General features: G+C 35.3%; 3 protein-coding genes across 6 annotated transcripts; 2 read left to right on the plus strand and 1 right to left on the minus strand.

Moving 5' to 3' along the window:
• Positions 1 to 2,758: 2,758 nt before the first annotated feature.
• On the minus strand, positions 2,759 to 7,150 carry LOC130504066 (polyadenylate-binding protein-interacting protein 4-like). 3 transcript variants are annotated; one of them, XM_056998634.1, is made up of 15 exons: positions 6,895 to 7,150; positions 6,485 to 6,626; positions 6,245 to 6,400; positions 6,004 to 6,131; positions 5,682 to 5,866; positions 5,156 to 5,339; positions 4,850 to 5,062; positions 4,644 to 4,771; positions 4,509 to 4,572; positions 4,362 to 4,392; positions 3,783 to 4,042; positions 3,556 to 3,699; positions 3,372 to 3,464; positions 3,172 to 3,258; positions 2,759 to 3,064 (listed from the first exon to the last, which is right to left on the minus strand). In XM_056998634.1, exons 2-15 carry the CDS (start codon positions 6,612 to 6,614, stop codon positions 3,035 to 3,037), a joined length of 1,833 nt encoding a protein of 610 aa, XP_056854614.1. In that variant the 5' UTR covers positions 6,615 to 6,626; positions 6,895 to 7,150; the 3' UTR covers positions 2,759 to 3,034. The 3 variants fall into 3 exon arrangements, with proteins under 3 accessions (XP_056854614.1, XP_056854613.1, XP_056854615.1); XM_056998633.1 differs by having other exon boundaries at positions 6,485 to 6,635; XM_056998635.1 differs by having other exon boundaries at positions 4,509 to 4,569; positions 6,485 to 6,635; positions 6,895 to 7,149.
• A 6,867-nt stretch (positions 7,151 to 14,017) lies between these two features.
• Positions 14,018 to 16,522, plus strand: LOC130504064 (protein Brevis radix-like 2). Its single transcript, XM_056998630.1, has 6 exons — positions 14,018 to 14,559; positions 14,640 to 14,806; positions 14,879 to 15,255; positions 15,645 to 15,783; positions 15,852 to 16,213; positions 16,300 to 16,522. The coding sequence occupies exons 2-6, from the start codon at positions 14,684 to 14,686 to the stop codon at positions 16,376 to 16,378; spliced, it is 1,080 nt and encodes a 359-aa protein (XP_056854610.1). The 5' UTR covers positions 14,018 to 14,559; positions 14,640 to 14,683; the 3' UTR covers positions 16,379 to 16,522.
• Positions 16,523 to 16,972: 450 nt separating this feature from the next.
• LOC130504065 (uncharacterized) lies at positions 16,973 to 21,181 on the plus strand. 2 transcript variants are annotated; one of them, XM_056998631.1, is made up of 9 exons: positions 16,973 to 17,289; positions 17,433 to 17,476; positions 17,598 to 17,901; positions 18,156 to 18,288; positions 18,686 to 19,224; positions 19,365 to 19,707; positions 19,816 to 20,083; positions 20,171 to 20,635; positions 20,733 to 21,181. In XM_056998631.1, exons 1-9 carry the CDS (start codon positions 17,103 to 17,105, stop codon positions 21,048 to 21,050), a joined length of 2,601 nt encoding a protein of 866 aa, XP_056854611.1. In that variant the 5' UTR covers positions 16,973 to 17,102; the 3' UTR covers positions 21,051 to 21,181. The 2 variants fall into 2 exon arrangements, with proteins under 2 accessions (XP_056854611.1, XP_056854612.1); XM_056998632.1 differs by having other exon boundaries at positions 20,174 to 20,635.
• The last annotated feature ends 1,788 nt before the right edge of the window (positions 21,182 to 22,969 follow it).

The raw sequence follows: 22,969 nt of genomic DNA on the forward strand, positions 1-22,969 counted from the left end.
TATACACATTTTAATATAATAAAAACACAAATTTTAAATAAAATGTCAAATATTTTCGGATATATTAATATTTTCAGATTTTTTTTGGTATTTTTAGGTATTTTTAGGTTGAATCCGAACCGAACCCGACCCGAACCCGACCCAAAACCGAACCGATAAATTCTAGTTACCCGAATGGGTCCAACTATATAAGACCCGACCCGACCCGGACCCGGTACGACCCGAACCGACCCGGAACCGAAAATTTAAAATTACTCTATCGGGTCCTAAACTCCTAGACCCGAAAGACCCGGACCCGAAAGGACCCGGCCCGAACCCGACCCGACGACCCGAATGCCCAGGCCTATTTATTCTAACATTACAAATGCATGTGAACTCTCTTTGTGCAAAAGTAAAATTTGAAAGTTGAACCTGAGAGATGGGTAACAAAGTTGTGGCCACAACGATTACTATTATGTCCCCCCAAACTTGCAACGTCACCAAATGACTCTCCTCCAGTGGATTGTGTAGAGGAAGAATCATCATGGCCCTGCAATTGAAAACCAGTTCGTTTCATCCCTGGGAAATGGGTAGACGTCATCTCCATCGTCATCAAGCTTAACGTGTTGTTGTTGTTGTTGTCGGTCATGGATGATGATGATGATCCTTGGACATTTGAGTTAGTGAACATGGATTTTCCCCAAGAAGTTGTAGGACTAGACAATGAATCTTTGCTATGGAACTCTTGCATTATCTGAAAACGTTACTTCAGTAAGCTAATCTAGCTCCGGACCATAGTATATATCAATGAAAAGAGACAATATAACCCAGTCAAAAGTATAAACGACTAAAGGTTCAAAAAAAAAAAGTATAAACCACTAGTCATAAATCAATTGGAACGAATCTAAAACAGTTCTTGATTCAAAAACAGAACAACAGATCTAAGGGAAAAAAAATCAGATCCGATGATGAAACTAAATAGGAAGCAAAGATTCTGAATTTGAAAACCGACGGACTAACAAGTCAGATCAAGTCATTTGAAACGTTCACAAAAAGCACGAACATGCAAAAAAAAAATCAATCACAGAGAATCCTGGAAACAGTAACTACATAACCATGGAAATATCAAAAAAACCTCGAACTTTAATGATCCAGTTCAAAAGAACAAACTAGAAAAAAAAATATAACATACCCAAAAAAAAGAGACAGACAAAGCGTTTGTTTACCTACCAATCACCCAAAAATGGGTATGTTTCCTCTCAGAGCAGAGTACAAATAGTCAAAATATAAATCATGTGAGGTTGAGATGATGCATGTCTCCTTCCTCAAAACATGGTTTCTTTCTTCCTTTTGAATTCTTTCACTTTCTCTGAATATTGAGTGTTATTGGCTAGAGAGGAAAGCTTAACCTTACTTTTATTTCTCTTCTGCAATACCAACTTTCCACCACTAATTCACTGTGACACTAGTTACATTAATATTAACATTATTCGTTTTTACATTATTTATCATTCTTATCTTCCTTTTGTTTTATTCCTCAACAGATAAAATCCATTTAGCAAATTTTTAGTGAACTGAACTTTACAAATAAAATCTTTTTCTAGGAAATGATAGTTCTTACTTCAAATATTAGGAGAAGTCTTTTGAAGTACAAATACTTGAAAGATAAGAGATTAATCAGTTGACCAAAAAAAAAAAAAAAAAGATAAGAGATTAATCAGATGTATAAAGTTGGTTTCTGATGTCTGAAGAAAAATTTGTCTGAAAATATTTAATTCACAGCCGCCATATTACTGTTCTAAAACCACGCGCTTCTCGATCTCGCGTGATACTCACGTATGGTTTGGAAGATGAAACACGTCACAACTCACAAGCAACATAGACACTTCCCTTCCTTTTTGTTTGTCGTTAGTCTCAAGTTTTTGTCGGAGTTTCGGGTCCCCTTTTCTATACGATATTTTAACATAATACCTAAATAAAAAATAATTAAGAATCAATAATTAGATAACGACTAGTTGAGAATAGATTTAAAACCAATGGTCCATACCAGTTTACCATACCGATCATGCCGAAGAACAGTAGATTTTAAAAAAACTTAAAGCAAAAGTTTTGGTGGAAGTTATCTTAATGACGCAATCAATCAAAAGCCTTTCAAAAATCTATGTCATTTTTTATTTTATTTTATGGTTAAAAGTAAATCGGAATTAAGTCATGCAAGGAGAAGTATCCTTTTCCCCATTTCTTATTAAAAATATACTCGTACGTTATTTCTAGATGAAGATTCGTGAGCAATCATAATTCATAAACTCGAGTGACTGATAGAATCTCCACTTAACAAGGCAAATTAGTTTTTGGATGTTGAGTGAGAATCGTCAAAAGGAAAGAAAAAAACACAAATGGCTCAACCCAATTACAAAAATGATATGCAGCAGCTAAATTAGGTATGATTTGTTTTGCTGCCCACCAAAATAGTCTCAACGACATTACCCACAACTCCATATTCGTTATTATGATGTTACTTTCTAGAGACCAGCTATGGATAGCAACGTTTAACGTCTCTTACTAAATGATACGTCGTGCCCATAACAAAATAACGAATATTTTTGTGAGCACAACAAAATAACGAAAAGAAAATCTAAGCACGCAAATATATTCTTGTATGATACAAGAATATATTTGCGTGCTTAGATTTTCTTTTCCTCTTAAACCACTCACAAGTTTCATTTTTTTGAGCAACACAAACCAAAATGCTAACGAATCAGTGACGACGCATGAGAAAGACCTAAACTCTAAAATATGTATATCTTCAGAATACAAATATATTACAAATACTGTAGATAGTTTTTGGCTTCTTTTTTTTTTGTTTTTCTTAAATGAGATAAAAATCCGACCGGGGAATCTTAAAAAGGAGAAAATAGATCCAGTGACTGGCTAAGGAAAGGGAGAGAAACAAAAAAAAAAGGAGAGAACGTAAACCAAAACAGAGGGTTGCGGGTTCGTTCACATCCTTCCCAAAAAAAAAGAAAAGACAACACATCATATCACCATCGGTTAATTACTCTCGTCCATGATTATATGGATTTTCCTGTAAACACACACAGAGACCGAGCGAGCGAGATCTCAGCTTCTAAAAGCTAAAACACTTTGAACATAAATACAAAAAAAAAAGGAAGAGGGAAATATATAACTAACCGGCTGGTATGGAGGCGGCGGCATGTAAACCATTTGCGGCCTAGGCTGACGACCCATCATCATTTGCTGCTGCTGTTGCTGCGGAAACTAAAACATCACAACAATTCCAAAACCCATTACACTTCTTCTTTTATACTTTTGATGATCTCTTGTGAATACTGATATGGTTATAATTTTGTGTTGTTAGTGTCAATTCATACCTGGGGTTGTGCATTTGGAGGATAGAAGGCTTGAGGATGCTGGTGGCCTGGATAATAAATCACCTGCTGCTGTCCTGGATATTGCGGTTGAATCTGCAAAATTTTACATGGCGAACTTTAGACACTTCTGATTAGTTTTCAGAGTATTGAGTTTAGGTTTGTATACAAACACCCTGGAACTTACTCCGTAACCAAGAGGCATTCCAGGCATCTGCTGAACAGCTGCAGGTGCAGCAGGGTAGTAGAATGATGCATCTGCCATTGGAGGCTGAGGTCGCGCAGCAGCTGTTGGTTTGAAACTCTTTGCGTTTGGATTCAGTTTGAATTCCTGATCACACCCAACGACTCTTGTGATTAGTTAAAATAGATAACAATTACACATTATATATCAAGTTTGAACTAAAAAATAACCTTTGCATTCGGATTAAGAGTGGACTTTTCAGATGATGACAAAGAACCAATTGATGAGCTTGGTGATAGTCCAGGACGACTTGATGTTGAAGGACCTGGGCGGCTCTCTGTACTTCTTCTTGAAGCCGACCCAGTAAAGCTTTCAGGTTTTGGTTTACCAGAAACTTCACTGACTTGCCTTTCTTTCTCAGCAACAGTCTTCCACGCCGAGGTTCCACTACCACCACCACCACCACCAAGTTTTGCACCTTCTTTGGTATCTATATTCCAGACACACAATATATTCTTAACACTCACGTGCTTGTGTACACAAATAACTTTTTCTAGATTCTATTTGGCGACTTAAAAAGAGTCCACCATCACTGGAACATTATTGACCGCCACTATATAGTAAGTTGAGATAAACGTGAATATAAATGGTAAGTGTCAGGCCGAGTGAAAAACTTGAGACATGCTTGTAAAAATGAAAAGGTATTTCTACGTGTAGAACAGGAAAACAAGTTCAGACTCTGTGGGCATGAAATTGTTCAAACGGATAAACAAATATAGAAAAGAGAGCAAGAAAGAAGTAGCGTATACCTCCATGACCAGAAACTGATTCCTCAGCTGACTGTGTTAATAGAAAGGAAGCCAAAGAACCAATGTTAAAAAATAATAGAACGAGGATTTAATTGCCAAACGCAATCAGTGATTAAAGACGCATAAAAAACATGGAGGTGAATTTACTCTGTTACTGTGGGAAAACTCTGGATTATTCTTGTTTCTTCGCTCACCCAACTGGCTCTCACTGCTTTGTCAAGAGAAACCAAATGTGAGAGCAGGTTTTTTAGTAGCCCACAAGGTGATGGAAAGAAAAAAGACCTGATACTGCTGCCTGAGGCAGAAAAATCTTTGGATCGCTGTTCAGAGGGAAGGTGCTGAGCATGATCATCGGATATAGAGCAGCTTTGATCTACATTTGTATTATTCCGAGAAGGCTGACTGGCATCCTGAATGAAAATGAATCTCAATATCAACAACTGTTCTGGAAGAAACTATTATCAAAAAAAAAAAGAACTCAACCGTACCCGTAATTCTTCATATCCCTTGCCACTAGAAGAAGCTGGCTTCTGGACAGTAGAAGAAGATGACCCACCAAAAGTCTCATCGTTGCAAGTGTCCAGCAATTCGTCGTCCTCCTCATCAAACCCACTATCATCAAATGCATCAGCTGGAAGGACAGCTGAGTATTTAGATTCCTCGTCAATATCAAATTTCTCATTGAGCTGAAAGCCTCTTTCCTGCAGGCAACGAACAATTAGAAATCTGAATTTATATAATAACAACAAAAAACGTAGGGATCAGGCTGTGCAAATAAAACCGCCAAAAATCACCTCTGCTACATGAAGATCTCGGGTATTTTCACCCTCAATCTCTCTCGCGATTCTCTGGGCTCTCTCTTCCATCTCTCTAGTCCGAATACCTCTGTCAAGTTTTGTGGTATAGATTTCCTCATCGAAAGTGCTCTTGACTCCAAACAGTGACTCATTCACTTTAAACTGATCCCATCCCCTACCCCTACAAACAGAAACGTATCAGCTGAGCATACTACCTGTAAATAGTCAAGTTATGAGAGATACGGAAACAATAGTCTTCCTAAACTTATGGACATTCACCAAAGCTCTTCCCCACAATAAGCTAATATGCTCTCACTAAAAAAAAAAACTAGCTCAACAGAGGGATAGAAAGATCAGAGCTTTCCAAAAGGAATATCATAACCAGTACAAAGTGCAATCACAAAAAAATAATCTATTCATTCCCATCACTCTCTCACATACATCGTTAAGCTAAGAAACAATGGTCTAAGGATCACGCATCCAATAAATATTGCAACATATTCAAATATGTGTGTATATATACCTCTTCCAAGGGTCATCAAACACATTATCCAGACCCTGAGGAACATCTCCATCAGGTATCCAGGGTTTAAGCTCTCTTCCCTGGTCAACATGATACAACTTTGATATAGAGGAGTCCGTCAACAGTTCCCCCGGCTTCTCACTCTGAGCGGCATTCAACATACCGTCACTGGATATGGAGAGATCCTAACACAAACATTGATTATATAAGAAATTAAAATGTCAAATCTCAACGTAATGTCCCTGCCATAGTGCCATGTAACGCACTGACATAAACTTAAAACAGAAAAAAGATCGACTTTTACTAATAAAAGCAAACACACCTTAGCTATAACTTGGACAAGTTCATCAGCAGGAATAATGAATGTCTTGGAAGGTGGCTTTCTGACAAGGGTTTTATGCCCTCTTAGAGAACCATCTTTAATCAAGGATGCCATCTTTAGAATGATTCCTGGAAAATTCAAAGAAACTTTAAAAAATGGCAAGAGATAGTAATGTATATCTATGCTTCACATTCACATATCTAAGCAAAAAAACAAAAGAAACTCTGATTCAGAACCTCACCAAAATCCTTCTCCACATCAGCAGCATGGAAAATCCCACTATAAACCGATCCATTTTTGAGATGCACTTCCACCTGATGCCCAATCTTACACGTGGTGAGGTACACTAAACCATCGCGTGAATGCCCCTTGAAGCTTCCAGCTTCCCCATTGGATGCTGAATATATACATTAACAAACATAAGAACTCAGAACATGATGTTGCAGATAGATACATCACAGAGTATATATAAACAGCTAACCTGCATTCAGTGTATTTGCGGGATGCGACTTTACAGACTTGGCCTTATTCAGAACTCCCTCTCTTTCTCCTCTTACGTATGGAGATCCATTTGATGAAGACTTAGACGGAAGACCGGGTTGCATATTCATCGCAGCCTCAAACTGTTCAAACTAAACAAAGTAAGGGAGTTAAAGAAAAAAGGAATAGTTAAGAGCAATCAATAAGCCGTAGACAATTAAGTTCAGGTGTGAACTCTTGGTGCACATAATCGATCTATTTGTTAAAGAGATCCTCCAACGTAATCTATTTTATTCCAGTAAATCAAAACCCTAAATCGACCACCTGAATCACCAAATCCCCAAAAAATCTACCTCGATAACGCGAAATAAACACAAGATCAAAGAGAATAGATTCCTAATCATTCATTACCTCAAAAAAGAAAAATCGATCCCGATCCGAAACGAACTCGCCGGCGGCACAAACCTACAAAACGAAATGCTCCGGAGAAGGGACGAGCTCGATCGATTGGGTTAAACCGGAGCGAGTTAGGGTTTCGCTACGGAGCTGAGAATCGCGCGCGGAGAGAGTGACGGTTAACCGATTCGGAGGCTTGATTGCGTGAAGCAAAAATGATGAAAAGAGAGAAGAGCTGCGGCACGGCACAGATCGATGTATGGGGGGAAATGAATCAGCTACGGAGAAGTGCATGGTAAAACTTAGATGGACTCTTCTTTCTTGTGACGGTTTGGATTTGAGCGGGCTATTGACTATATTTGGGCCAAGAATTAATGGGCTCAGCGTCGGTTATTAACTGAATTTAGACCCAAACTTTGTGGTTGTTCATTTCTTTGCACTATCTCCTTTACCTTAGCCAACCAGAACGTCTGTTTTATCATTTATGCAATGCTTTTAGTAAAAACAAAAAGGATTATAGTTTTACCTTTTGTGAAAGAAATTAGCAAGAATAAAGAGATTTATCAAAGCGTTGAGCATCAATACTATTAATTTTTCAACATGTCCAACTGATATTAATTGGGTCCAACATATTTTATAACTGTATTTAGATGATTTATCTAAATATCATATAACCACATTAGATAACCACCTTCTAAAAGTTATTAAAATCCACGTTATAACTGTTCCTACCAAAAACAGTTACTTTTTTCTTTCAAATAAAGTTTTGAATTTATCAGACAGGTCTGTGATTTGGAAAATAAACGAAGTACCATTTCCATGATACAATTTTTAGAAAATAAACGACGTGATGTACATAGGATATTATATTTCTTATGAAACTTTAAAAGTTAACTAATATTAATATTAATTAATGGTGGAAGCGGGTTACTATTAAAATTTAATTTTATGATTGACGGAGTTTAACCGGTTTAAGTGAATTTTTAATAGAAATAAATATTCATATAAACTCATTTAGTTTAACGGGTTTTAAATAGGTTATTCGAATAAAAAATATTTATTAAATGTGATTTTACTTAAAGTTAGTGAAGACCATTTTAACCCAATATATATATATATATATATATATATATATATATAACAGAATATGTTAAACAATATTTCTTTAAACATTTTTCAAAAAAATTATTCGGTTTTAGTTGCGGGTTGAGTTTGATATTAGTTTTCGAATATAATAATTTAAGAACTGTTCGAGTATATAGATCATGTCTAATAGAGTATGAGATTTTTATTTTTGGGGCGATTGAGATATAAATATTCTTGACTAAATTATGTTAGGTAACTACTAAGTAAATATAATATGTTACAAACTTTAGAAATAAAGTTTTAAAATGGTTTCTGAAATGCATATGGTACAAGTGTATAATTATGCAACTTGACATATTGAATATAGTCACCAAAAATATATTAAATTAAATTAATATTAAACACTAATATAATTATAAACACACACAAATTAAATTAAATCATTTAAAAAAAACATAAAACAAAACATATACCCGCCCTTTAAAGGGCGGGTCAAAATCTAGTGTACTTTTAATTTTAAATGAACTTTGAAAAGTGCATGGTTTGCTTAACAACGCGGTTAATGTTAGATTGGTTTATAAATGATTTTTAAAAGGAAGTACTTCAGCATTGAAGGAGACGGAAAGGTGGGGGAGAGGGGGCAAATTGATGGACTTAGTTGGAAAACGACTCTGTAAAGTTTAAATCATGAGTTAATATTATTGTAACAAGCTTGAATCTAGAAGATTACATGCTTCCTTGCATGTCTCATCATGACTTGTTTTTAGATCAATCTCACTTTATGCCCTTTTCAGGTTCAAGGTGCCTTATATTACTTAACGCCATAAAGCTAGGAATAAAAATACTAATGATCATATAGCTGGTAAAATTAAGTAGGAGAAATCATCTTAAACTTAAGTACGGTATTGAGTTGAGTTTTTATTCGAACAAAAAAGGGTCTTGAGTTGAATTCCAACACCGACGGCATGAATATAACTTTTTTTTGTTAAATGGCTTGTGTGGGGGACTGAGAGAGGGTGGCGCATAAAAATTATTTAAGAGTAATTATAAATACGAAACTGCACACGTGACAAAAAAATTGTAAATTCAATTCAATTCAGGAATGCAACATATAGTTTTGACTTCTGAATACTAGTAATTGACACTTAACTACCAAGAAGTAAATTATTTAGATACGTAACGTGGGAGAGAACAGAGTTTGGTCCCGAAAAAAACAGAGATCATTGTGACTTTGTGAGGTGTTTTACTTATAACAGATAGTATATTAATATGGGAGCTAATATAGGTGTAGCTATATAAGAACAAAGATTCAATCGAAAACATTGAAAAGGAAGGAGTCAAGGAGATGCCACAGATGTGTAAACAAAGAGAAAACAGTGGTCTTTCACGTGGCATGGTAAACAATTAATACCAACTAGATTTTGGTCTTTCAAATAGTAGATATATTTTTTGTTTAACAAACTTTAGAAATTTAATTTTCATATTTGTGTTTTTGTAAAATAACTAATAACATGTTTTAATAATTGTGTTGATGTTGATGTTCTAATAGAATAAGTATTTTCCAGTATCCGATCTGATCATTCATTGCTGTAATTATTTTTCTGTTGAATCGAATTTTGTTACATATAATGTTGTTTTGAAATATGGATAACATTATATTAAAAAAAGTAATAGGTTTTATATTACTAAAAAGGTTTTAAGTCAATTATACTATTCTTCAGTCTAATTATCTAAAAACATATTTTGTCTAAAATAATCATAAAAAATTAAAATTTATATTCATATTTCAAATTAAAATATTCATTTAAAATTGATATATATATATATATATATATTGATTCAAATAATATGTATATATATCCAAAATTTGTTTTTTACTAAAATATTTTTCAATGACCAGTATAAATAATGTTTTCAATATATATAAAAAATACAATACAAAACTCAATTTCAAACACCAACTTAAAATTATGGTTTTATATTTCACATTAAGTTTTAAAAATATAATATATGTGATTATTACATGATGGAACATATTAAATAATATTAATTATATAATTATTATATGATGATACATATAAAATAATATTAATTATATGATGACACATATATGATGTATAATAGTGGCATGTAAAACAAATAACACCATATTTAGAAAAAAATATTAAATAGAAATACCTTTGAAAATTATTTAGAAACATGAATATCAGTTTAGAAAACGAATATAATGTTATTTGGAAATATAAATAGCAGTATGTTAAGAAAAAAAAAGAGTAAATGATCTTATGTTATTAAGAAATATTGGAAGTCCATTTTATTACGAGAAACTATCTATTTGGGTCATCTTTAAAATATATGAAAAACGACCCAATCAAATTACCTAAAACATATTTGTCTAAAATAATCATAAAACAAAATTTAAACTTTATATACATATTTCAAATCGAAATAATAATTTAAAATTGATTTATATCAAAAAATTGATTCAAAATATACATGTATTCAGAATTTGATTTTTATTAAAATATTTTCTAATAACCATTATAAAAAAATGTTTCAAAAATACAATACAAAACCCAATTTTAAGCACCAATTTAAATTAAGGTTTTATATTTCACATTAAAAATTTAAAATATAATATATATGATTATTTATATGATGGTACATACAAACTATTATTAATATGATGATACATATAAAATATGATTATTTATACGGTGACACATATATGATATATAATAACGACATGAAAAATAAATAATAATATATTTTGAAAAAATAATAATATATCAAAATATTGTTTGAAATTATGGCTGATAAAAGTACTAAGAGGGGTGTATTGAATCGAGTGTTTTAGGTGATTTGTATCAAAATTAAAAATTCACTATTACTCAAACATGAATTTCAAAAACTTATTTAAAATCCAATTGAACTTGACATTTTATAAAGTACTATGAAATCGGTTGTTGTTGAAGATATTTTAAGTATAGAGTTTTAAAGTTTTTAAATGATTTTAGAGTGTTTGGGTGGAGTTTCTTTGTTAAAAAAATTACAACCCAAATCTCATGATTTTAAGTAATATTTTAGAGTGATTTAACAAAAGTCACTTAAATCTTTGCAATTAATTGAAATTATTTAAAACATTATTAAAAATCAAATCACCTCAAATTTTAGATTGAATACACTTTCCAAAGTATCAAGAATTTGAAATTTGAAATTATAGCTGATAAAATTACTAATCTTAACCATTATTATGTCAAAACATTTCCCAAAGTAACTGTCTTGAATTGTTTTAAATACTTGTAATTGACAAAATTGACAATAAGGGAGATGTATTGAAACAAGAGTTTCAAGAGATTTTGGGATTTTGTTAAAATCTTTTGTTATTCAACTGAAGATTTTTATTTTTTTCTCCAAATCAAGTGTTATTCAACATGGAATTTGGGCAAAGTAACTTAAAATCACTTGCAATTCTCTGTTATTGAATTTACAATTTGCAAAAACTAAATCAAATCCACTGTTATTCAATTATAAACAATATTTAGGAAGAAACTTTTTGATTAAGATTTTAGGAGAGTTTACACTCTTTTTTATAGTTAAAAACAGTCCAATATATAATACCATCTCTACATATGGTATTTAAAGAAGCTTAAAAATTAAAAAGAAAAAAACAAAACATTCAACAAAATAATGCCGTACCTTGTCGAGTAAGAACAAAACGTCATCTTGTTCGGAGGGCCTTCTTGCTCGGTGGGTGATTTCCGCTTCCAGGAAAAATCCATCTCTGAGTTTTAGATAAAGACTGTCACTATGTAGAATCCGAAGTATCATTGATCGACTAAATATGTTTTTATTAGCACGAAGCAGAATATCAAATTTAGATAAAAGGAATTCATTCAATTTCAAACCCAAAAAAAAAACAGTATGAACCTACTTGAAGGAATTCATTCTCCATATTCTTCCTTTTCAGTAAATTCTCCACAAAGGAATTCATTCAACTTCAAACCCAGAAAAAACCAAAGCTCATATGCCACAAAACAACTGCTGCAAAAGGTGAGACTCTCACGTCTCATCCTTAACTTCAAAAATATATAAAAATAAAAGTCAGAGCTTTGATGAATATACAAACTAAAGAATTAGAAGCTTCACATTCACAAAAAGAAGAAAAAAACTGAATGGGTCAGTCTATACAAGGTTTTTCAGTACAAACTCTTCACTGCAGTAGTTTCAATGACTCTTTTTCGCATCACCTCTGGAGATCTGTAACTATTTGAGGCTCTGAGCTTTGGAAGCATTTGAATCAAGCGACGTGTTAACGGAATTGCAAAAGGCATCCATGATCTTGCAAGGATTTCCTCTGGTAGATGTGAAATCAAAAGCCTTGAAGCATGTTGATTTCATCAGTTTTGCTGAACAATCTTTGATGACAACACTCTGCAGTTCTAGGTGCTGGCACTAAATTGGCTCAACAAGAGAGAAACTTGCTGCTGTAACCGCAAAATCATAGGAAAAATGAACATCACTTTCTGCAGAAAACAGTGACTGAAAATTTGCATCAAGTCTTCTAATACATAAACAAACCTTGCAATGTATTTTGTGTGATGTTTATTAGTAACGAGTGAAATTGCAAACTGAAAAAAAAATGAATGAGTTGATAGAGAGACTCGTAAACAAAAAGCAAACTGACAAAAAAACATTTCAAATCACCTAAACAACTCTGAAATTTAGGTGAAAAAATCAATCAAATTATATATGGAATTCTGTTTTTATTTTTAATATTTTATCATAACCACTCTAATAACTCTAAAATCACCTTAAAACACACCAAAATAAAAACACTCTAAAATCTTCTAAAACCCCTAATTCAATACACCCCCCTAAGACATATACTACATTAGTTTTTCTTTTACATACTACATCCGTTTTTTTTCTTTGCAATTTGTTTTCCTTTTTCTTTTCGTGGGTTGCAAAATCCGACAGCCAGAATCATTCAGTGTTGCACGTGTCAATCTCTGATCACGGCGTGGATATTTTGCACTGCTTCTTAGCTCTATTTCTCCCTATATTACATGGAAACGGAAGCGGATACGCGGAAGCGGAATCGTGTGGAAGCGTAGAAGCGAAATTTTTTTAAAAAGTAGGAAGTGGAAAAGTATCGGAAACGTATATATATCTCAAAATATATAGATTACAAATGTGTCTAAAAATTATATGATTCAAATTAAAAAAAAATTGTTCATTTATAATAATTTTAAATTATTTTATGTTAAAACCGTGAAACTATACATAAACTAAGTTTATAAGATATTATTAAACTAATTATTTTTTAATATTTTGTAAATAATTAACATAATATATTTGAATATAGATAATATATCTCTAATAAACCCTCAATGCATAAAGACAATATATAGTATTAGTTTTAATGCTTGTGTATATATATTCTCTATTTCACTATTATATAAAAACAATGTTTCTTATATTTTTATTTATTTATGATATTGTATTTTTTTTAAACGGGAGCGTGATTCCAAAATGGAATCGTAAGCTTCCAACGTGTTTTTAAAGAGGCATTTTTGGAAACGCATTGGAAGCGAGATTCCTAGAGCTTCTATAAGTTTCCGATTCCGATTCCGATTCCGAAACAGGAAGCGGATGTCCGACAAAGCTTCCATACAACCTAGATTTCTCCTATATAATTCAAACCTAAAAAGGAAATAATCGGATAAAGCAAAGAGGATACAGTAATTTTGAATTTGCTTGTTCCAAAATTTCACATTTCCAAGCAGTACATTTCTTTTCCAAGCAGTTAGGCTGTGTACTTATTGATTTGGATTTATATAATTTTGTGTTCTCTCTATACGATACAGGCATGACTATGTATGAGTACAGAGATGGATCAAATAGTGTTGTTCCAGCTTTCAATAAATAAGAAAATCCAGTACAAAATAACAAAACTATTGAGAATCAAGTAATCTTAATTTTTTTTTATTACAAGACCGCACACTCACAGATTTTTCTTATTACAAGACCGCACACTCACAGTTACCATTTATTTCCCTTCACCCATCAAATTTTTTTCTGTAAGCGACAAAACACACATAAAATCAAAAACGTGGTAAAATCTCAGATACTAAAACTACAATAAAAAGGGGAAGAAGAAGAAGTAGGAAGGAACACAAAGACACCACGACTTGTGCGCAAAAAACTTTCGCACTGTCCAACGATCTCAAAGTCTCTCTCTCTCTCTCTCTCTCTCTCAACCTAAACCCTTTTCTCGCATGTTGCTTGCTTGTGAACTCGGATTCGCATTTCACAAAAGAGTGTCTCTCTCGTTCAATCTCTCACCAGTCAAAAAAGGTTCACTCCGCAAAGAACGGATCCAAGAGATTTTTTTATTTTATTTTAATGCAGAACCGTTCATAACTCTGATCTGCATATCCTCTCTGTCCTAATCTTACGCTGCCGTAACGGTTTCTCCTCCTTCCCCTCCCTCTACCAACCTTCCTTCAATGGTAGTGATACACTAGTCTAGAAACCAATTAATTTTAGCTATAGCTGCAAGTGCAGTGGTGGAGCTACATTTGCATAAAGGTTGAGTCTTTATTATGTTTTGTCTGAAAAAGGTTTTAGATTTGAGAAAGTGGTCTAATGGGTTTTGCTTATATCTTCAGGCTTTAATCCTCAGGAAGAGAGAGAGACAACGATAGAGGGAGAGATGCTCACGTGCATAGCTTGCTCGAAGCAGTTAAACACCAACAACGGCGGATCTAAGGAAGAAGACGACAGAGTTCTTGGAACTCCCAGGTCTAAGCAGACCATCAAGTCCCTGACGTCACAAGTAAGATAACAACAACACTTCTTTTATAGCTCTGTTTGTTTCTTTTGAGACAGAACCATGTTTTGGTTTCAGTTAAAAGACTTGGCAGTAAAAGCATCAGGTTCTTACAAGAGCTGCAAACCGTGCTCAGGCTCTTCTTCGAACCGGAACCACCACCGTGGTTCAGATGCTGCCGCATCACCTTCTGGGAGGTTCCATTACGCGTACAATAGACCTGGAAGAAGCGGAAGCTCGACGCCCAAGATTCTAGGGAAAGAAATGGAGTCAAGGCTAAAAGGGCTTTTGAGCGGAGAAGGCACACCTGAATCATCCATAAGTGGTAGGACAGAGTCCACACTGTTCATGGAGGAAGAGCTTAAAGAATGGGTTGCTCAAGTGGAGCCTGGTGTCCTCATCACTTTTGTTTCGTTGCCTGAGGGAGGGAATGATCTCAAACGGATCCGGTTCAGGTTAAGATGAACTTTTTAATCCATTATGTTTTTTGATTTGACTTGGGAGATAGAGAATGTATGTGTTTCCTGGAGACAAGCTTATGAGGAAGTACAAGTTGATATTAAAGATAGAGATTTATGTTTTGGTTGTTGAATCCGATCTTTAAATGGAGACTCCAAGAACAGTTGTGTGTGGGGACTTTTAGTGAAACTTGTACATAGGTGGGGACATGTAATGAGAGTAGCTAACTAACTTTCTTCATGGCATCATCAAAGAAGGGACACTTTTAGTTCTCATTGATGATTAGAACATATGTTGAGTTACTGTTCAATTGATTGGTGACTAAGACAGATCTTCATTTGTTGATTTTTTTTTTATTTTAATAAAAATTTCTGTTTGCTTGTAGCCGTGAGATGTTTGATAAAGGGGAAGCTCAGAAATGGTGGGGGGAGAATTTTGAGAAGGTGATGGAGTTATACAATGTGCAGCAGGTTAATCAGCAGAGTGTCCCGGTTCCAACAGCTCCTCCTAGATCCAAAGATGAGGTTTACACTCTTCCTGAACATCCATTCATTAAAAACATGTCTTGATTCTTTAATTTGGTGTGTACCAGTGCTCTAGCAAGAACAGTCCTGTAACTCCACCGTTACACAAAGAATGCCCTCGAGGAAAAGGCTCACTCGCTCACCAACCAACAACACAGAGTCGGTACCGTGATTCGTCTGGTCTTGCAACGACGCCGAAGCTCTCTACTAATAGCATAAGTGGGACCAAAACCGAGACATCATCATCGGTTGATATGTCCGCAAGAAGTAGTGGTTCAGAGGAAGATGATGAAGATCATTCAGAGGAGGTTTCTGTAAGTAACGCGAGTGACATGGAAACAGAATGGGTAGAACAAGATGAAGACGGTGTTTACATCACAGTCAGAGCTTTACCAGATGGGAGTCGTGAGCTTAGACGTGTTCGCTTCAGGTAAAACAACAAAAACTCATTTTACCCTTTTGAATAAGGAAAGCACTTGACAGCATTTGTTTCTCTTCTTGTTGTTGTTGTTGTAGCCGAGAGAGGTTTGGGGAAACGAAGGCAAGATTGTGGTGGGAAGAGAACAGAGCTCGGATACAACAGCAGTACTTGTGATGCTCTCTGCAACAAGAATCTGACATAGCAAAACCCAAAAGCATTTTTTAAAAAAAAAATTAAAATGTTTTTACTTGTAGAAAAGCTATACATTTTGATGGAATACAACTCTTTTGGTTTGAGATAATGCATATGCAACTATAAGCTCACTTCACAACACATGAATTGGAAATTTTACTATGGTTTTATTTAAACTAGTCTACAACCTCAGTTAAAACATGAGATTTGAATTTTAAATTAAAGAATTCCACTGAAATATTCTAAACTCACTAAAAATCTTGTAAAATTCGCAAAATTATTTTTTAAATAAATAGTTTAATTAAATTTAATGCCAAAAACTCCAATTATATTGAATTCTAAAGGAATTAAAATTTGTGGTTGAATAACAAAGATTTTTCATTTAAAAAAAAGAAACAAATCGTTTAAAGTGAATTATATTTTATAAAAAAAAAAGAATTAAAATTCATGTTTGAATTCAATTCAGATGAATTATCTACAAGGGTAAGTCAGTCATTTCCCATCTATCCAGTTTCTGATTTTCCCTTCTCTCTTGACACGTGGCAACGACTTCTTCTCCTCGTTTCTTCTCCGTATTCGAAACCCTAGAGCTGCTGCTGTTTCTCAATTTAGGGTTTAAGAGTCTCGAATCACTCAGCAACGATCTCTCACTTGCGCGGATCATAAAATTCGTTTTGCTAATCGATCCTTTTGATTCGATCGGTAAATGGTGTCCGAGTCCAGAACCGGCTATAATCGGGTGATGGGACCCGACGACGACGAAGAAGAACAGAGGAAGGTGATTGAATCGATTAAAGAAATCGTGGGTAACCACTCCGACGCCGATATCTACACAGCCTTGAAAGAATCTAACATGGACGCCGACGAGGCTGTTCAGAAGCTGATTCATCAAGGTTTTGCTCTGTGATCACACGAAATGCTACAACTTCTTGTTTTGCGTGCTTATGTGGATGATGTTAGATTGGTTACATAAAAGTTTTGATTTTTTTGGTATTTGATTCTGAAAGTAATCGTCTTTGCTGGTTTCTTTGTTCAGATCCATTTCACGAGGTGAAGAGAAGAAAAGACAGGAAGAAAGAGGTAAAGCTCACAAAGAAAGGGACTGACTTGTTTGTTTGTTTGTTGTTCAATAGTGCTAGTAGTGCTTGTTTGCGTGCTTCTGATTTTTTTTTTTTTTGTACTGATTGTCCTTTGGCTTCAGGATGCAGTGGTGGTTGAGCCTGCCAACGTAAAGAAGCCTCTTGAAAGTGTTACCAGTGAAGTGAAAGTTCGTACACAGTCTGAGCATAATGTTGTTCGGAGAGGAGGCTACAGCAGGAATGTCGTCCCTAGGAACGCTGCTCCACAAAATGCATTTCCTAGGAGACCTCTTGAAAGTGTTACTAGTGAAGTGAAAGCCCGCGCACAGCCTGAACATAATGTTGTTCGGAGAGGAGGCTACAATAGGAATGTCTTCCCTAGGAACGCTGCTCCGCGAAATGCATTTCCGAGAAATCCTGCTACTGGTAAATCAACTTGATGATTATATTCTTGCCCGTGTCTTTCGTTACGCCTGTGGCACTATTGGTTTTTATTGGTTTTTGAATAGATGTCAAGTAAAAATAGGAGAAACTGGGTTGTAATGCATGTCTTAAATTTTATTGATTTTTGAATCTTTGTGATTGGCTTGAACCCTCCAAGTATCATGTACTGTATTGGCCACATTCATCTACACATGCTGTTTTGTATGTCTGAATCTGTTTGTTTCATGTTAGTGCAGGATCCAAGAGAGAGTTTCGTGTTGTTAGAGACAACAGGTCTAATCCAAATGTTGATGGAGAGTTGAAGCATTCCTCCGCCCAGTCTTATGGATCAAATATTAGCAACGTAGTGGCCACTGAGAACAAAAAGGGGTATGTTTCTATCACTGACTTGGCTTGTTTTATTTTCTTTATACATGTTCAATAACATGATAGTATGATACTCTTTAACGGTTGTTTTAATGTTACTATAAGGGAGTTATGTCGCTGTAGCTATAATTTTCCAAAAGGAATAAGTTAAGTAAGACCCTTTAACATTAGTTTTTTAGTATTGGATCTTGGTAGACGGAGAGAAGAATGCTTATATGCACAGTTCACTGGTAGGCACTAGGCATCCTATTACTGTTTTAGTTTCCCTTAACATGTTACTTCTTGGGAGTTGGGAAACAGAGAGCCCACCAAGGACATGTTATCTTATGATTTCGAGAAAAAGCTTTGCTTGATTAGATGCGGAAAATAAGATTGTCGCTCTATTTTCATTGTTTACCAGCTCAACAGGTGGTTTAGGCAATCATCATTCTTCTGGGGCTCAAGGTTTTGGCCAAGATTGTAATGCAGCAGCAGATGTCAGGCTCAGCGATACTGAAATTGCTCCACTACACCATCATCCTACCAGAAAAGAACTCTCTGATGGAAAGGAAACATCCCGTGGAGTTACATTGCCATCAACCAATTCAGTTCTTGGTGTATATCCGTCCTCCACAGATCCAGTTCATGTACCGTCTCCTGTTTCTAGATCATCACCTGTGGGAGCTATTAAACGTGAAGTAAGAGGTGGGGGCTTTGGTGGAAAACCTTCTGAAAGTATTGGTAAAGATCCATCTCCTGGTGCTTTGTCAAAAATTGGGACTCCAAATGCATATCGATCATCTTCCCCAAATTCAAAGATTAATCAACTCAGCCAAACTACTCCACGAGAGTCTGTTTTGCCCAGCTGTGTGGAAAAGAATAGGCCTCTTTTGAACAGGCAGCGTGGGAACAGAGGAAGCCAATATGCTAGAACACAACAAGTTGCTGGCCATTCAAAAGGTAATTTATATGCAAGTATTAGTGACTCGAATGGACGTTGTGCCATTTTGACTTGGTTCCTGCCAATCATCTTGCTTAAGGAGGCACTATATTTTTGTGCATGACTGCTGATATTCTTTATGAACCTGTACTTAATGCAGGGGTCTCACAGAACAAGGAGTGGAAGCCTAAATCGATTCAGAAACCCGTTGAACATAACCCTGGAGTAATTGGAACACCAACAAAGTCTCAGGCTCGTAGCCTTGCTGATAATACTATAAACTTGGAGTCAGAGGCTGTTAAGTTGCAAGATAAGCTTTCACATGTTCACATCAGTGAAACCCAGAATGTCATCATCGCAGATCATATTCGCCTCCCAGAAACTGACCGATGCCAGCTTACTTTTGGTAGCTTCGTTCAAGATTTTAGTTCTTCAGTGAATTCAGAACCTGCTGCTTTACAAGAATCATGCTCTTCAGAAGAACTTAGAGAATCTGATCGTAGGTAAGTTCTAACAGTTGGTGGTATTGTTTGTTTTTTTTTGTTACATCTCGAGTAAAGTTTAAGATCAGTTGTATCTTTCCTCAAGTAACTCGTTGATAATGTTTGCAGTTCGCCAATTACTTCTCCAGATACTTTAGAAGATGGTCCGGGGGTTAAGCCTATCGATATTCCATCGGAGAAACTGTTACCGGAAGAGGAGGCTCATAGACCTGACAATTTGGATGAGTACTCGGAAGTTCAATTGCTCAAAAGTGACACTCTCGTCCCGTTCCAGCAGGCATATGGTAACCACGGTAGTTATGACTTCCCGTATTTTGGTCAGACAATGGACGAAAACGTACGAGGACAAGGATTACCATCTCAGCAGCAGCAGGAGGTAATTTCTGTTACTACCGTTGCTGCTTGCTTCTCGTTCATTTCATTGGCCAAGAAAAACTAACTAGGTATGCTTTTGCTAATGCAGCAGGCATTCAGTACTCACATGGTGAACAACGCCCCTCCATCTACGATTCCCATGTTGCAGCAACAACAGCAACAACAGCAACAGGCGTCAATGCAACAGCAACAGATGTACCCGCAAGTACATGTTTCGCATTTTCCCAGTCTCATGCCTTACCGTCAGTTCGTCTCCCCACTCTATGTTCCCCAGATGCCCATGCCAGGCTACTCGGGTAACCCAGCGGCGTATGCACATCCTTCAAATGGCAATAGCTATGTGCTGATGCCTGGAGGTGGTTCTCATCCCGGTTCAAATGGTGGTGTTAAGTATGGCATCCAGCAATTCAAACCAGTACCAGGTGGTCCTGCGGGTTTTGGAACTTACAACAGTCCTAGTGGGTATCAGATTAGTCCTCCCAATGCCATGGGACTTGAAGATCCATCTCGCATGAAATACAAAGATGGAAACATTTACGTTCCAAACCCTCAGGTAAGGGTGTGATTATGTTCCTCTTGAACCTCAGTTTTTTTTTTTGACCCGTTATGCTTTATATATCTGATTTGTGTTTCTTTATGGGACACAACAGGCTGAGACTTCTGAGATTTGGACGCAGAACCCAAGAAATCTTTCAAACCTTCAGTCTCCTCCATATTACAACGTAGCTGGACAAACGCCTCACGGTGCTTATTTACCATCCCATACAGCACATCCATCCTTCAACGCCCCTGCAGCAGCAACACAGTCATCTCAAATGCAGTTCCAGGGTCTCTTCCACCAGCCACAGCCTGGTGCAATGGCGAATCTGCACCACATGGGACCTGGGCTTGGTGGTAATGTCGGAGTTGGGGTTGTGCCCTCTCCTCCGCCTCAACTTGGTCATCCGAGTTGGGCAGCAAACTTCTGAAGAAAAGTCTAACCTTTCTCTACTTCTCTAATGGATCATAATAGTTGAAAGCAAATGCTCTGTTTTTCTTTGTGAAACGACCAAACTCTGTTTTATTTTTTAGTCAATGAATGCATAAAATGTTCCGAGCTCTCCAACAGTCATCCAGTAAATGCTCTGTCACTGCTTCTTCAACTTCTACTGTTGCTATAGTTTCTCTCAAAGTAAAAAAAAAAAGTAAATAGCCCTACAAAGCATGTGATAGTGTCAAGTGTGGAACCATGCGACGTAAACATTGTTGCTTGCTGAGTGTTTCCCATTGTCAGTGTTCTCTAAGTATTAAAAGAGCATTGAGAGGTTTGTCTAGTTGTTGAATGCTCTTATTTCAGTTATGTGTGGCTTCTCTCTAGATTTCTTCATATTCCTTATTAAATTCTTGAGAGTGAATCATTAGTTGTTGAGCTCGACCTAACTTCACCTCAAGGCTGTATAGGTTTTGATTATACATAAAACAAATATTCCTGATAAGAACTTGTTGAAGCTAAGCTTATAGGTTTTGATTAGCTCATTGATTACTTTTGTTTTTTAGGTGTCATCGCACATTATATCATCATAACAACAGAATCTAATTGATGGTTTTGTTGACATATTTAGATAACTAAATACTTAGTTTGAGGAGGTGGGTCTAAATCAAGGGGCCAACTCCTTTGCTTAGGGCCTAATTCGTACTTACTTTACTTGCTCCTCTGGTTTAATAGGCCAAAGCTTTGTTATCTCCTATGTCCAACCTTATTGAGAAATGATTACTCTCTATTAATTCCTTAAACTCAATTATTTGGAGGTAAACAAATAACACTATTTTGTTTCATTTTGACTAGTCTGGTAAATTAAACGTGGTCTTAACTGTTGAGTCCACTCAATGTTAATAATAGTTACCACACAAAAGTAAGGGTGGTTTGAGATTTCTGAAACTTTGTTGGCGATCATGAAAATAAAATAATAGAAAATAGTTTTTTTTTGATAAAGAATAACAGAAAATAGTTGAGGGTAGTATTTCACAAATATTAATATAATTTTAGATTTATTTTATCTAATAAGTCAAAAGGGCCGTGATTGATTTGAGGATTTAAAAGAAGTTTTTAAACTATTACATGGATATTTCATGATTTTAAGAATCACTCAATATTTATATTAATAATTCCTTTTAATTGTTTTTGAGAATTTCTGACTCATTTTAGCCAGGGATGGAGACATTCTAACTCCTACCACTTTGGTTAAGTTAAAGGCTTGTTAGTTGATAAAAGGCTAATTAAAAGTTTGTTTGTTGAAACAGAAAAGATGAATTTTCTCCTAACAAATCAACTTGAGTTAGTTTTATCGAGACGTAATTGTAATGTTAAAAAGAAAATCCCTACAATAAAAGGTTTGAAATGTTGTTGGTGATTGTCAACAAAAGGACATGTCAAATTACAGATTATAGTGGAGAGTGATTTATAGGCAAGCATACAGCAACACTGTTGTATGTGGTAACTCGATTGATTGGTCTGTTTAAGCAAAATACGAATATCAAACGTATCTATTGAAGTACTGGACCGTGTGTGCTCTCTAGCTATTTTGATTTAACAGGAATTTGCTTTCTTGGTATTGCATTGCACCAACTCTAAATCATGATGTGATCGGAATCTTTTGTCTTTCTTTTGTCTATCATATCCACACATGCGTGGAATCCTGGCTACTGTTGTTTATTTTACGAATTTTTAAAATTATTTTCTCTCCTTCGTATGGCTTATAGAATGCGTTATAAGAAAAGAAAAATATACATCAAACAAAGCAAAAGTGTAATAAGTTTTAAATATAGTAAGATATTGTGACTTTTGAACAAAAAAAAAAGTAAGATACTGTGTCTTCCGCCAAAGGGAAATTTACAATTTACAGTTACA

Source organism: Raphanus sativus, unplaced genomic scaffold (genome assembly GCF_000801105.2).
Source record: "Raphanus sativus cultivar WK10039 unplaced genomic scaffold, ASM80110v3 Scaffold1339, whole genome shotgun sequence".
In the NCBI taxonomy this organism is placed as follows: domain Eukaryota; kingdom Viridiplantae; phylum Streptophyta; class Magnoliopsida; order Brassicales; family Brassicaceae; genus Raphanus; species Raphanus sativus.